The sequence below is a fragment of the Struthio camelus genome, chromosome 1, assembly GCF_040807025.1.
Source record: "Struthio camelus isolate bStrCam1 chromosome 1, bStrCam1.hap1, whole genome shotgun sequence".
Lineage (NCBI taxonomy): Eukaryota > Metazoa > Chordata > Aves > Struthioniformes > Struthionidae > Struthio > Struthio camelus.
The window spans coordinates 27759621-27774920 of record NC_090942.1 but is presented as its reverse complement, the minus strand read 5'-3'; the positions used below and the strand labels follow the sequence as shown (position 1 = coordinate 27774920).

The following is a 15300-nucleotide window of genomic DNA, read 5'->3' as shown; positions in this document are numbered from 1 at the left end:
GCGTAAAGAAGATTATTCACCACATCTCAGAATGCCTGAGGACAAGCATCCAACAAGCTCGCACCCTTCAGCAACCTCCTGAAGCTATAACGAGCCCATGACCCCACAGCACTGACCGGCACAAGCATAACATACCGAGAAATGACAACAGTAAAGAATGAATGACAAGCCACAAACAGACTGCGCGTACTAGCGGTAAGGGAGCTCACCTGCAGAAAGAGATTGACTTCCTGTAGTTTTTGCCTTAGCTCTTGCCCAGCCTTTTGCTCAATCTCCCTTTTATCCTCTTCTCTGTGCCTCTGATCCCTCATCTTGGCCTCTAAGCGACACCTCAGCACAACCACCTCTTCTTCCAGCTGCCGCTTGCTCTTCCGCAGTTTGTCACAGCTCCCATGCAGCCAAGCCAACTCTTCTCGCGCACCTTTGTTTGCTTTCTCTAGCTGCCTCGACTTCCTCCGCTCTGCCTCCAGGGAGCAGCACAGCTCACGGACCTGCACACAGGGAAAGGACTCACTCACCTAAGCAGACCCAGAGGTCTAAGCGTACGCAGTTCTGTGACAATCCACCGAGCGTGTCCCTTTGTGCCGGGAGGCCTCCGCAGAACGACCGAACCAGTTGAGAGGCATTTTGCCCTGGTAAGGTAATTCGGCGGGCTCCCGACACTAAACAGGGTCGGCTGGTAGTGTAGGTGTCCCTACTCCTTAGGAATGAGTTTACTATTGTAACAGGTAAGTAACCGAGTGTAATGAACTAATGAACGGGAACGATAACAACTGTAATCATATTGACAACAATATACAATAATCACAAGGTATTCACTTGTTTACAGTGGTATACCTGAAGCTTCAGGAAAGAGGAAACAGAAATGATTATCTCTTTCTACATACACGCACACACACACACACACACACACAGAGGTTTGAGTTTAGAAGACAATCAACAAAGAAGTGCCAGGGTTTCAGTAGGCCCCAAAGGTCAACTAAAACTCTGCCGCCGCCGTCGTCGTCGTCGTCTTCTCTCCGCAGAAACGCACCTTTTCCACACCTCTCACACCTATGCTTCCGATGTCCTTGCCTTTCATACTGTGGTTAGGCTTATAATGGTCCTACTTACCGGTCTTCCAGAGCACAAATTCATCTGTCAGACCTCAAAGATGCTGCCAGGGCCTCAAGCTTTCAAGCTGGGCTCTCGCCCAGAAAGACCCAGGCTCACAAGTGCCCCGCTATCGCAACGCCTCTTCACTTCCCAAAGGATTACACAGGCTTTTTCAGGGACCATAAGAGACAGCCGTTCTTTTCAAACACGGCCACCACATAATTAACACCACAACCCAACAGCCAGGAAAAGAATCTTACAGCTTTCCAAAACAAGCACCACAACAAGCCAACCAAAGCTCACCTTTGTTCGTAATTTAGCAACTTCTCTGCCCCTTCCCGAACACGGGTCCTCCCTTTCGCCCGGGAAATTCATCTGGGACTCTTGCGCCCGCCTCTCATACGCCCTCACTTTCTTCATAGCTTTCTCCAGAAGCCTCTTCGACCTGCACAGCACATTAGCAAGTAAAGTAGGAAGCCCAAGCACAGTCCGCCTTTACGCATGCACTTCCCTAAGCACCACGCATACGGTGCGGGGCTTACTTCATTTGTACCATGGCGGACAGGCCAGGACTTCCAGAACAAGACACCAAGCCAAAACACCACACCAACCCACCCACCCACATCATTCCCCTCCCACACATCACTTGCCCAGTCAACATTTCATCTGCTCCCTTGAAGCTTCTCCCTCTGCCTGACAACAGGCACAAGACACAAGCGACTTCTTCCTGCCCTCCCGCCCTCCCTCTCTTCCCAGGACAACTGCCCTCCTGCCTGCACTTCCACCTACCTAAAACCGCACGCTCCCCTACAGAAGCCACTTGCAAGACCTAACGCAAGCCTTGAGCTCGCTCACCAACAGATACGTACTCGGAGTCTCAGGGGCAAGGTACATAACGCCTGACTCCCCGCTCATTCGACAGCTCTTACAAGTACTCAACGGCTGTACCTGTTGCATTCTTTCTGCAGTGCAACGTTTTTCTTCATTTCTTCCTCCAGGCGGGCTTCTGCGGGTTGTTTCCACTCTGCCAGCTCCTTCCCTGGCTTTCTTCCGCTCTCACGCTTTCCGGACAGGAAGAAGAAATGGCACACACGACTCACTCACGGCACCTAGAGGCACTAGGTGCGCACAGCCTTCCTCACAAAGGTGCGGCAGGACATCTCTCTCTGCTAGCCGAGGGCCGGCCCCACAACTCCAGGGGACAGAATCCCACGCAAACTGCAGCACTTCAATATTTCCACCACCCAGGCTAAGACCGAGGGACAGAAACTGGTGCCTGCCACCCCTCTCTCCCCCCACACCACCCTCCCCCCGACCCCCACTAAAGCAAAGACCACCCGCTACTAGCGAGGGGCTCACGGGGGCAAAGGTGCCACGCACACTGGAGAACACCTTCCTCAGGCCCTCCGCTAATAGCCGACGGTACTTAGGTATCCCCATCCGGGCAGAGCACAGCTTAATTTAAAGCTCCAGGGGGATCTTCAGCGACCAGCGGCGAATGGAATTCCTGGCACAGCCTGAGGAGGCCGCTTAAGACTTGGCAACGACGTGCTTGGCACCAAGGACGTTCCACAAGTTCACTTGCAGAACGCCTTTAAGGCGGCAACAGCTGAAGTGCTGCTGCCACACGGCTTAAGCACCACAACCGGTACAAAGCAGCAACCATTCACACCGGCGCACAAGTGCCGTAAGTGCCCTTACCTCAAACACTGTTAAGTAAGACTCAGCAGAGTAGCGCACAAAACCAGAAAGCCTGCGAGCGGACCAACAGCAGCCGATCGCCTGCAGCCTGCAGGGAATGATTTCCCCGAGGCTCCCCAGGAAAATCTCTTCCGAAAACGCCCCCGCATACATACACACACAACTGCGCACAGTAGCTCATGAAACAGGAAGGCTATGACTAGCTTACAGAGGCAGAGGCGTGCAGCTCTTTCTGAAGAGCTTCGAGTCTAGCTGCCTGCTGCTGCCCTGTGTCTTCCAGCCGGGCGTTTTCCAGTTCAAGTCTTGAAAAGAAACACAGGCCTCGTCATGGAAATCCACAGGAGCACCAACACTGGCACAACAGCGCCAAATCACACAGTCCAAAGCAAAAGCCTCTCCCAAAATCGTGTACTGACTTGCTGAGATGCAACAAGGCCATCCTGCTGCTATTACACCAGCCCACAAAGCAAAGCCTTGCTTCACTGTGCCACTTCCTTACCGTCCCACTCGTTCCTCCAGGTCTTTTAGGCTAACGCCTCCCAAAGAGGCTTCCAGAAGGTCTTGCAGTTGCCGGGAAGAAGCTGTCGCTTCCCTCTGTTTCTCTGCCAGGGCCGTCTTCAAATCCTGAACACAACGCTCAGCCTGAACATGCTGCTCTTCCAACGCCTGCAACTGTAAAACCACGCTAGTCAGGACCCACGCTAGTCAGCTTCGCTTTCAGACAGACGACTCCACTGCTTCGACTCTCCAAAACCACGTTGCTCCTTCCGCTTTCATACCGGCCTCTCCCATCCCCATCTCAATTTCCTACCAGCTGCCCAAACGCAGCTGCAACACCAATCCTACTCCTTCCCGTGACTCGGGACGCTCCTAGCATCCAGCTGCTCGCTCCCCCACGGGAAGCATTACTGCAAAGGCTCTCCCTTCTCCTGCTGGCACTTCCCAACTCCAGGATAACGACCACAATCACAAAGACTTCTAGTCCAACGCTGCCCACGCTGCTATACCTTATTCTTACACAAATGGTGGAAAGCCGGTCCCTACACTCCTTCCTTCAACTCCGTACTTGCGTTGGTGGCAGCGGTGGGCGTAGTGAACGGAAAGCAAGTCAGTAGCTCTGAACGTAGCTCTCTCCAAAAACAACTTGGAAGTGAATTAGCATTTCGGGATCCTAATGCTTACTAACTACAGGTTCATCCCCAGGGCCCTGCAGGAACTATAGCACTTTGCGGCACATTTGCATCATGCAGCCACAAGATGGCCAAGATGTTTTCTACAGAAAAAGCTCAGCACTAGGGCCAACCCACGGCCTTCTCCGGGCAGCTAGGTTAGGAGGTCAAGTTCCTCCTACAGTCAGGGAACAGGACAAGTCACAGCACCTGCCTGACATGCTGCTTCCCGTATACAGTGCAAAAACCCCACCTAGCAACCAGCGCTGCGTGTGCGAGCGCAAACCATGAAGAAGGATCGCACCCTTTCAAGTGCTGCCCCCCCCCAGAACACAGACTGTCACCTTCGCAGGCATTTGACCAGCTACAAAGAAGGAACCAAAGCTCTACACACACAGCCAAATATAGAGAAAGAGTACAACAGCCTCAACAGGAAAACACGCAGCACTCTCAGGGCACCCGGAGCTCACCCACTGTCACCTTCAGGTCCACCTCAAAGCTCAGGCGGGTTCGGAGAGACAACAAGCTGCTTGAGCAGCCTCCTCGTGGGTAGGTGTGACCCCCAACACACTGCTTGGCCCCTCACGCTTGAAAGGGCAGCTCCCTGACGCGCTTGGTCTGTTTGCCACCATGGGGCAGCGGCGGGAAGAAGGGAAGGCAACAGAAGGGACACCACTGCACTACTACCCTACAGCCTCAACAAGGGCTTTTCCCCATCGTTTACAGGGGAAAACCACCTCCTCACAGTCATGCAGGCCGCTACAGGCTTTGCCTACCTTGGCTTTCACCCTGGCCAGTTCCTCTTGCAACCGCAACTTGTCTCCCTGCAGCTCACCGCAGGAAACCTTTGGAACTTCAAGTGAACCTTCTGGAAGCAACTGCTTTCCAGGAGCTTCAGCAACCTCCGCCGGCAGCTCTGCGGCCATCGCCTAAGGAAAGATTGTGCCGTGAGCCTCACAAAAAGGGCACGAACATGCACTACCACCTTCTTTTCACTCACGACAGCCTTCTTCAGAGGGAGCCCAAAGATAACATACATCTAAAGTATATTTCACATCTGCCACTCTCTGCGGTCTTCCGCCTGCGCTCTTTTGGCAATAACACCTCGCTCTAGGCTAACATCTCCACAGCTCTTCAACACAGCTCCTCACCTGTCCGTCACACTGAAAATCAGTCTGTGTTGCAGCAGCCTCGCGTCCTTCACGCTCTCCTCCCTCCTTTGCAGACACCTAGGTGAGCGAGAACACAAACAAGCAGAGAGTGGTGCAAGCAATCTCCAGAAACGCTTCACCCACAAACTGCATTTCAAATGCAGGACTACCCAAGCACAACTCGGATTGTCGCTCAAGCATTACCTGCAGATTCACTGCTGCTTCGGGACTTTGGCAGGCCGTCAAGGAACGCAGGCTCTGGAAGTAGAACAGCCCTTTCAGAACCCCCAACTGCGCTCCCTCCAAGCCTACACCCACTCTGCTGCTGTCCTTAGTACTTGGCTGCACCGTCCCAAACACGCTCCTTTCACTGCATAACCTGGCAAAGCAGCAGCAGCCCTTCCAAGCACGCACAGAACCAGAACCTTCTCTCTTGCAGTAGGACTCTAGAAATACAACTCAAAGGCCACTTGCTGCCACTCCCAGGACATTAGCACACCCCACTTAGGCACAGTCCTCACCAAACCGCTTGCACAGAGCACAAGCGGCTCCAGGTCACAGGAACAAACCTGTGGCGCAGCCACCACAAGCGGCAACTGAGCCTCATCCCTGCTAGGGCCCACGTCCAAGGCAAGCTCCCGCGCACTTCCCCCCTCGGGCAACCCACTGCGCCCCTCACACCAAGCACCTCGGAATCCCAGGGAGAGTCGCTCTCGTCCTCCTGCTCCGCTCCTGCGGACGACGCAACACCTGCAAAGGAAGCCACAAATGACACACCACCACTCCTTCTTTCCCTCTCCTGCTCTCCTCCAGCACGCAAGCCCCGCGCCCAGGACACACCAAACCGTTCCACTCCCCAGGAAAAACAAAGCAGCGTCATTTAAGGGCGCCTGCACCCCCAGCCGCACCACCACGCCATCGCCACTTCCTGCCGCCTTCTTGCCAGCACCACAGGCCCAAGCCCAGCAGCACAGCTCACGCCCCTACCAAGAACGCCCAACACATGCTCGGCGAGCATCCAAACAAGGCTCTGCCATGCCACAGTCGCCGACTACGCAGCTCTGACGGCATCTCCCCTCCAAACTACAGCTCCAGAGTTGGCCCTTCACAATCCCTCGGCACGCTACAGGAGCGACCCGCAAAGCACTAGCCAAACACCCTCCCACCCGCAGGAAGTCACCAAGAAACAACCCTCCTTCCCTAGCACTACCACAAAACATCTCCCTCCAGCTACGTTCCCTCCCCCCCTCCCCGCCATTGCCTGCCCAGCGCCTACCTGCCTGCTCTACCCTCTCACAGGCAGATCGCCATTTCAGTTCATTCACCCAGCCCAAAGAGCAGAGAAACAAAGCCCCTCCATGTCTAGAAACTCACCTCTCACACCAGCAGGGGCTCCTGCAGCAGCCGCCACTTGGGCACCACCAGGAGCCTCCTCTCCCTTCCTTTCCGGTGAGTCGTCCTAAAAGAGATCGGCCCGCACACTTAGAAAGAACAGAAACAAGCAGCCTCCACGAGAACGTATGTGAAGGGACGGCAATGCCGAAGCTCACAAACGCCCTGCTCCCTTCCCCTAAAGCCCCTGAGAAGCACTACCCACACTCCAGCTTCCCCTACACGGCAATACTCAGCAGCACACACATCCTTCCCCCCTCCTTTGCACCAACAAACACCGCCAGCTGCCTGCTTCTCCAACAACCTGAGGCAAACCTCCCCCTGGGCCCTCGCTTCCACTCTCCAACCCCCAACTGCGCTCCCTCCAAGCCTACACCCACTCTGCTGCTGTCCTTAGTACTTGGCTGCACCGTCCCAAACACGCTCCTTTCACTGCATAACCTGGCAAAGCAGCAGCAGCCCTTCCAAGCACGCACAGAACCAGAACCTTCTCTCTTGCAGTAGGACTCTAGAAATACAACTCAAAGGCCACTTGCTGCCACTCCCAGGACATTAGCACACCCCACTTAGGCACAGTCCTCACCAAACCGCTTGCACAGAGCACAAGCGGCTCCAGGTCACAGGAACAAACCTGTGGCGCAGCCACCACAAGCGGCAACTGAGCCTCATCCCTGCTAGGGCCCACGTCCAAGGCAAGCTCCCGCGCACTTCCCCCCTCGGGCAACCCACTGCGCCCCTCACACCAAGCACCTCGGAATCCCAGGGAGAGTCGCTCTCGTCCTCCTGCTCCGCTCCTGCGGACGACGCAACACCTGCAAAGGAAGCCACAAATGACACACCACCGCTCCTTCTTTCCCTCTCCTGCTCTCCTCCAGCACGCAAGCCCTGCGCCCAGGACACACCAAACCGTTCCACTCCCCAGGAAAAACAAAGCAGCGTCATTTAAGGGCGCCTGCACCCCCAGCCGCACCACCACGCCATCGCCACTTCCTGCCGCCTTCTTGCCAGCACCACAGGCCCAAGCCCAGCAGCACAGCTCACGCCCCTACCAAGAACGCCCAACACATGCTCGGCGAGCATCCAAACAAGGCTCTGCCATGCCACAGTCGCCGACTACGCAGCTCTGACGGCATCTCCCCTCCAAACTACAGCTCCAGAGTTGGCCCTTCACAATCCCTCGGCACGCTACAGGAGCGACCCGCAAAGCACTAGCCAAACACCCTCCCACCCGCAGGAAGTCACCAAGAAACAACCCTCCTTCCCTAGCACTACCACAAAACATCTCCCTCCAGCTACGTTCCCTCCCCCCCTCCCCGCCATTGCCTGCCCAGCGCCTACCTGCCTGCTCTACCCTCTCACAGGCAGATCGCCATTTCAGTTCATTCACCCAGCCCAAAGAGCAGAGAAACAAAGCCCCTCCATGTCTAGAAACTCACCTCTCACACCAGCAGGGGCTCCTGCAGCAGCCGCCACTTGGGCACCACCAGGAGCCTCCTCTCCCTTCCTTTCCGGTGAGTCGTCCTAAAAGAGATCGGCCCGCACACTTAGAAAGAACAGAAACAAGCAGCCTCCACGAGAACGTATGTGAAGGGACGGCAATGCCGAAGCTCACAAACGCCCTGCTCCCTTCCCCTAAAGCCCCTGAGAAGCACTACCCACACTCCAGCTTCCCCTACACGGCAATACTCAGCAGCACACACATCCTTCCCCCCTCCTTTGCACCAACAAACACCGCCAGCTGCCTGCTTCTCCAACAACCTGAGGCAAACCTCCCCCTGGGCCCTCGCTTCCACTCTCCAACCCCCAACTGCGCTCCCTCCAAGCCTACACCCACTCTGCTGCTGTCCTTAGTACTTGGCTGCACCGTCCCAAACACGCTCCTTTCACTGCATAACCTGGCAAAGCAGCAGCAGCCCTTCCAAGCACGCACAGAACCAGAACCTTCTCTCTTGCAGTAGGACTCTAGAAATACAACTCAAAGGCCACTTGCTGCCACTCCCAGGACATTAGCACACCCCACTTAGGCACAGTCCTCACCAAACCGCTTGCACAGAGCACAAGCGGCTCCAGGTCACAGGAACAAACCTGTGGCGCAGCCACCACAAGCGGCAACTGAGCCTCATCCCTGCTAGGGCCCACGTCCAAGGCAAGCTCCCGCGCACTCCCCCCCTCGGGCAACCCACTGCGCCCCTCACACCAAGCACCTCGGAATCCCAGGGAGAGTCGCTCTCGTCCTCCTGCTCCGCTCCTGCGGACGACGCAACACCTGCAAAGGAAGCCACAAATGACACACCACCGCTCCTTCTTTCCCTCTCCTGCTCTCCTCCAGCACGCAAGCCCTGCGCCCAGGACACACCAAACCGTTCCACTCCCCAGGAAAAACAAAGCAGCGTCATTTAAGGGCGCCTGCACCCCCAGCCGCACCACCACGCCATCGCCACTTCCTGCCGCCTTCTTGCCAGCACCACAGGCCCAAGCCCAGCAGCACAGCTCACGCCCCTACCAAGAACGCCCAACACATGCTCGGCGAGCATCCAAACAAGGCTCTGCCATGCCACAGTCGCCGACTACGCAGCTCTGACGGCATCTCCCCTCCAAACTACAGCTCCAGAGTTGGCCCTTCACAATCCCTCGGCACGCTACAGGAGCGACCCGCAAAGCACTAGCCAAACACCCTCCCACCCGCAGGAAGTCACCAAGAAACAACCCTCCTTCCCTAGCACTACCACAAAACATCTCCCTCCAGCTACGTTCCCTCCCCCCCTCCCCGCCATTGCCTGCCCAGCGCCTACCTGCCTGCTCTACCCTCTCACAGGCAGATCGCCATTTCAGTTCATTCACCCAGCCCAAAGAGCAGAGAAACAAAGCCCCTCCATGTCTAGAAACTCACCTCTCACACCAGCAGGGGCTCCTGCAGCAGCCGCCACTTGGGCACCACCAGGAGCCTCCTCTCCCTTCCTTTCCGGTGAGTCGTCCTAAAAGAGATCGGCCCGCACACTTAGAAAGAACAGAAACAAGCAGCCTCCACGAGAACGTATGTGAAGGGACGGCAATGCCGAAGCTCACAAACGCCCTGCTCCCTTCCCCTAAAGCCCCTGAGAAGCACTACCCACACTCCAGCTTCCCCTACACGGCAATACTCAGCCGCACACACATCCTTCCCCCCTCCTTTGCACCAACAAACACCGCCAGCTGCCTGCTTCTCCAACAACCTGAGGCAAACCTCCCCCTGGGCCCTCGCTTCCACTCTCCAACCCCCAACTGCGCTCCCTCCAAGCCTACACCCACTCTGCTGCTGTCCTTAGTACTTGGCTGCACCGTCCCAAACACGCTCCTTTCACTGCATAACCTGGCAAAGCAGCAGCAACCCTTCCAAGCACGCACAGAACCAGAACCTTCTCTCTTGCAGTAGGACTCTAGAAATACAACTCCAAGGCCACTTGCTGCCACTCCCAGGACAGCAGCCTCTGCCCAGGCCATCCACACCTTGCCAAATACTTCTCCTCTCTCGAGCCACAGAGAAAAACCTTCTCGCTCCTCTTTTACAAGGCCTGCAGATGTCTTTATGTACACAGCAATACCTAATGTCACTAACGTCCTGCTCCCATTCCATAAAGCCCCCCGAGAAGCACTGCCCGCACACAGTCAGGCTCTGCCTTCACCTACGTTACCTTATCCAGCAGCACACACACCCTTTCCCCCTCCCTTGGGCTCACGAGACCACCAGCTGCCTGCTTCTCAAACTACCGTAGTCTCACCTCCCCCTCTTTCCTCACTTTCACTCCTCCAACCACCATCACATCTTACTATGCCACACTAGCTCTTCTCACACAACAGCTGCCACACTCTCTGACAGGCCACTGAGACAAGGGCAACCAGGTTGCAAATAAACATGCCTGCATCTCCAGCACTACGGGGTGCGTTCCTGCACCACACTCGGCTTCTTCAGCTTCTTCATCATGGCACAGCCCCAATGCCACACACCTCAACTGAAAAACAAACCAAAACAAAACAAAAGAAACAAAAGGAAGGGGAAACAGGTGCTGTGAGATCCCATGCAAGCCCGCAATGCCATCCCCCAGGAGGAAAAAAAGACCCTCTTGAGCCACTCCCCCCGCCCCCAAGCACTCTTGGGCAACCTGACAAGGACGAAAGAAAGGAGAGCCAGGAGATGAAGCATTGCAGCAGATCTTGAACAGCAAGTGCCCTTTTCCCCATATCAGCCTGAATTCTATCACCAAAGTTACTGGAAACAAACAGCAAGGCTTGGAGGACAAAAGAACAGGCCATCTAGAGGCTGATCAGCTTTGGGACGAGAACTCTGACTCAGGTGAAGAAAACCATGCGGTCGCTTTTCTTGTCACCTACTGCTCTTCCCACCCGCAACCGCAAGCCTGCTGCATGCTCTGCCACGGACAGCTACAAGGCTTGGAGCAAACAGCTCACCGCAGCTGAAAGACTGGCAGGCAGGAGACCGCGGGGCAGGAGAAAACCACCCTGCCTGGACACGCGCTTTTGCCCAAATCTAGACAGCTCTGCCCTGCAAACGAGTCGCTCCACGGGCAGTTCTCCTTCTGGAGGCACTTTACCTTGGCAGCTAAACTGCTTTTTTCTTCCTCAGAAGCAGGACAGCTGTCATCGCTCTCCTCTGCCTCCAACACTCTTCAAAGGCAAAGGCAAAGGCAAAGGCAAGAAGGACCGTCTCGCTCAAATCTCCCCTCTTTTTCGGCAGGTTAAGGTCGTTGGCAAAAGCTACTGTTCGAGGCTCACCTCGTGAAGTATTCGTGGGAAAAGCCACCTCTCACTGTTCAAATATTAATTGACAGGATTAATTCTTAGCATGTCGGACCTTCGACTTTCAGCAATGCAGACAAGCATGTTACACGGACAATTCTACAGGCCAGACTAGAGTGAAGCAGTCATGCCAGACAGCATGAACGAAAGCATGCCCCAAACCACCAATTTCTCCCATCCTACTCAATTCTCGCTGCCCCCCCCCACCCCCCGCAAAATAAAAAAGGACAAGAATTCCACACCGCCCTTGTCTTTCCTTCGAACGTTCCAAACCTCAAACCTGCCATGGCATGAATATGCTATGTGAGCAGGCAGCGAGCAAATGCTGGTAGCGGTTGAACAGGACAAGAAGGAAACAAACTGCCGAGCTCTTCATACCACACAGGCAGAGATCGGTCTCTCTCTCGTGCTCTCTTTGCCTCTACCCCCACCCCCGCCAACCTGTGCTTCAAAATGCCAGAGACTACGCTGTATTTCCTGCTCTACCCAGCCTCCCACCCATCACCCCCAAAACCAAAAGCCAGCCTCAAAACCAAAGGACTATCCTCACGGAGGAGGATCACCAGCGCGTCTCTACTCCGTCCCTAGCAAGGGTACTCAACAGGCAAGAGGGACGGAACCCTGCCAAGCTTCAATACAAGCCACCACAAGAAAAGGCCGTAGGCATTCTCCTCCTCAGCTCCTCCACAGTTAAGCCTCCTACCTCCTCGGTCCGCAGCAGGTGTGCCCAACGCAAACGCAGCAGCTCCTGCCTCGCAACGAGTGCTAAGCACTGGCGTGCTTTCTGCGCTGCCTGCACAAGCTTCTCCCACGTTTTTCTCGGCTGCGCGGTCTGCCAGCTGTTCACTAACACTAGGGAGGTGCGGAAAGAAAGGGAACACTGTCACTATAATCAACTACATCCTTGCATAACACCACTTACCAAACAAGACGATTTGCAGGGGAAGCTTTCCTCAACTCCCCAACTCACACTTGACACAGGGAACGCTACGTCCCGGAAGATTCCACTGAGCCCACCTTCAACAAAGGTCTCCACGCATCATTAAACCTTGCGCCTCTTACCAAACACGTCCGCACACCAACACGGACATTCGGACCGCTTAGCGACTCTCACCGTGACCTAAAGCACTTACCCAGTGTGTCCAGACCTCCTAGCATAAGCCTCCGCTGTCCATCCAAGAACGTCTTTCTGGCAAAGGTCAGCACCATAGCCAAGAAGAACTTCTATCATGCTCACGTCCCCGGCAGAGGCGGCAAGCATCAGAGGGGTCCTAAAGCAGCCACAAGACGAGACAAAAGCTATCAGGAGACACCGACGTTTCACTGGCGTTCCTTTCATCCCTATTTGCTCCCAAAACAATTACACCTCCCCCTTTCCTACAGCCAGGAGGAAAGCAAAGCCAACCACACGGAAGCCCACGAGAACTCGGGTTGCAAGGGGCCGCAGCACGTCCCTGGGCCAAACGTCTCCCCCGCTAAGCACCCTCGGCTACCCGGCCAGACCAGGCAAACTTCACCAATGCTCAGGAGACCCACGCCCCGTTTTGACAAACCCTTCACCTTTCCGACTGATCTCGAGCGTGCACGTCGGCTCCTTTGCTAAGCAGGAACTCCACCATCTCTACGTGATGCGCGGACACGGCCAGAGAAAGGGGCGTGTATCCCATCTGAAAGCATAACGCCCCTCTCCAGTTAGAAAAACACAGAGAAGCAAAGCAACTTTTTCTTCTCAGGAGCGGCCTGACCCAAATTCCACGCTTACCTTATTCTGCGCATCAAGATGGGCGTTGTGCGCCAGTAACTGCCCTGCTAGGCAGGTGTTAGGAGCAAGGGCAGCCAGGTGAAGGGCAGTGTTGCCGTTAGCATCCGCAAGGTTAGCGTCGGCGCCATGCGCTAGCAGAATGGCGACGCAGCCTTCGTGCTGGCACTGCACTGCCTGCCAACCACACGGGAAACAAGGAAACGTTGCCAGCAATTACGCTTCCCTCTGGCAGAATTCCCACAGCTTGCCGACCTCGGACAACAATAACGCGCCCAAACATTAGGCAACGCACGCCTAGCCAGCGCCCAGCGCACCACAAGCTCCACCCAGACCTACCTCCAGAATCACCCAAGAGCTCGATCGCTCGGGGCGCAATTTAGAAGCCCTGCCTACCGCAGCACCCACGTACCTTCATCAGTGGCGATCTCTTGAAGTTGTCACGAGGATTTAGCTTGCACTTCCTCTCTACTAAGTACAAGACAACCTCCGCATGTCCGTTAGCGCAAGCCAGATGCAGAGGTGTCCTAAAAATTGAGCATGTTACCTTAGCGCAGGCCAGACAGCTGAAGAGACCGCGCCTGCCCATGTCACGCGGGTGACCGCTGCACACCCAAAGCCCGAGACGCCGGGGCTAGGAAAAAGCCCCTCCCCGCCCCAGCCCCAGCCCCAGCCCCAGCCCCAGCCCCAGCCCCCACTTAGGAAGACAACGTTGCCTCAGCTCCGCGCTCCCTTCCCTGCGCGTGCATCCCTGCGCCCAGGCCCCCCATTTCTCCCAGCCAGCCTCCGGCTTCCGCTCTGCAACTGCTGCCCTCCGCCCCGGCACCTCCTCCCTGCCTCCAACACCACTACGCACGCAGCCCAGCAAGCAAGAGCAAGGCTTGCGCACCTCCAGCCTACGGCAAGGCAACCTCCACCTGCTGCCAGGACCACTCACGCCACAGCAGCAGGCCGCAGGCCCAGCACGTGCCTTTTATAACACCAGAACATCCCCTTGCTGCTGGCCTTGCCGGGAAGTCGCGCCCTCTGGCCTCTTCCCGGCCTTACTGCTGCAGCAAGCACCAGCACGCGCTCGCTCCCAAGGGCCCTCCACAACACCTACCAAACCCGACAGCAGAAACCTTCCCCCTCGACCCTGTCACGCTCCCAGCAACAAAGTCCCGCTCCGGCCTGGCCACACACGCAACCGGCCTCCGAGCCCCGAGCCCCGAGCCCCGAGCCCCGAGCCCCGAGCCCACCCCGCGCGCGCAAGGCCGACTGCCCTCCCGCACTCCCTCGCCAGCCCAAGCAAACGGCCCTGCCTTCCCGGCACAAAGGCGCTCCTGCCAGCTGCACGCCAGCTCCAACCCACCAGCCGCCGCCCCCGCCGGCACCGACGCAGCAGCCCGGCCCTCGCCGCCGCCCCCCCCACCCCCCGCGCCGCCCCGGCCCCCCCGCCGCCCCTCACCGCTTCGCCTTGTCCCGCCCGTCGAGGCCGACTCTCGGCAGCCACCGCCGCCGCCGCACCCGCGCCAGGTCGCCGCTGGCGGCCGCGCGGTGCAGCTTGCCCAGCTCCTTCTCCCGGAGCTCGTAGGCAGCGCCGACGCAGCGCAGGGGCGCGCTGCCGCCGCACGCCCACCGCGACCGCGACCGCGACGGCGGCGGCGACGGCGGCTGCCCCTGGCCCTGGCCGAAGAGCCCCAAGAGCCTCTTCATGCTGCGGCGGGCACGCGGGCGGCGGACAGCCCCGAGCAGGGGCCGCGGCCCGGGCCAGCTGCTGCGGGGCTGAGTCCCGGCGAGCTCGGAGCCCCCGGGCCGGGGGCAGAGGCGCCGGCCGAGGACAGCGACGCAGCGACGCTGGCAGCGAGGCACACGGCCGCAACAGCACCGAGGACCACCGGCTCCGGAGGCGGTGGCGGGCGCGCCGCGCATGCGCAACAGCCGCGGCGAGGGCGCGGGGGGGGGCGTCACAGGGCAGCGGGGTGACGCGCCGAGGGGCGGGGCTGTGCAGCGAGGGGGCGGGGCTGCGGCCGGGGCGGGCCCGGGGCGGGGCGGGGCGCTGCCGCCTCCTTCGCGGCGCTGCCGGGCCGGGCCGGGGGGCGGCGGCGGCGGCGGGTGGCTGCGGCCGGCCGAAGGACGTCTTTGTTGGGGGTCCCTCCCCGGCGGCCCCCAGCTCCAGCTCTTACTCTGCTGTGCCGTCATTTCCCTGAAGAATTCATGCTGCTGCTGCTCCAGGTGCGGGACACTGTGCTCCTCGCAA

The 15300-nt window shown here is 57.6% G+C and overlaps 1 protein-coding gene across 1 annotated transcript; it reads right to left on the bottom strand.

Annotated features, from left to right (window-relative positions):
- Positions 1-12461: 12461 nt before the first annotated feature.
- Positions 12462-14621, bottom strand: LOC138065746 (ankyrin repeat domain-containing protein 7-like; the record flags this gene model as incomplete). The annotated part of the gene is made up of 5 exons (XM_068931165.1): positions 12462-12573; positions 12863-12969; positions 13065-13238; positions 13474-13588; positions 14509-14621. Coding segments are annotated over 5 exons (621 nt in total), but the record flags the coding sequence as incomplete, so codon positions are not given.
- Between the last annotated feature and the right edge of the window lie 679 nt (positions 14622-15300).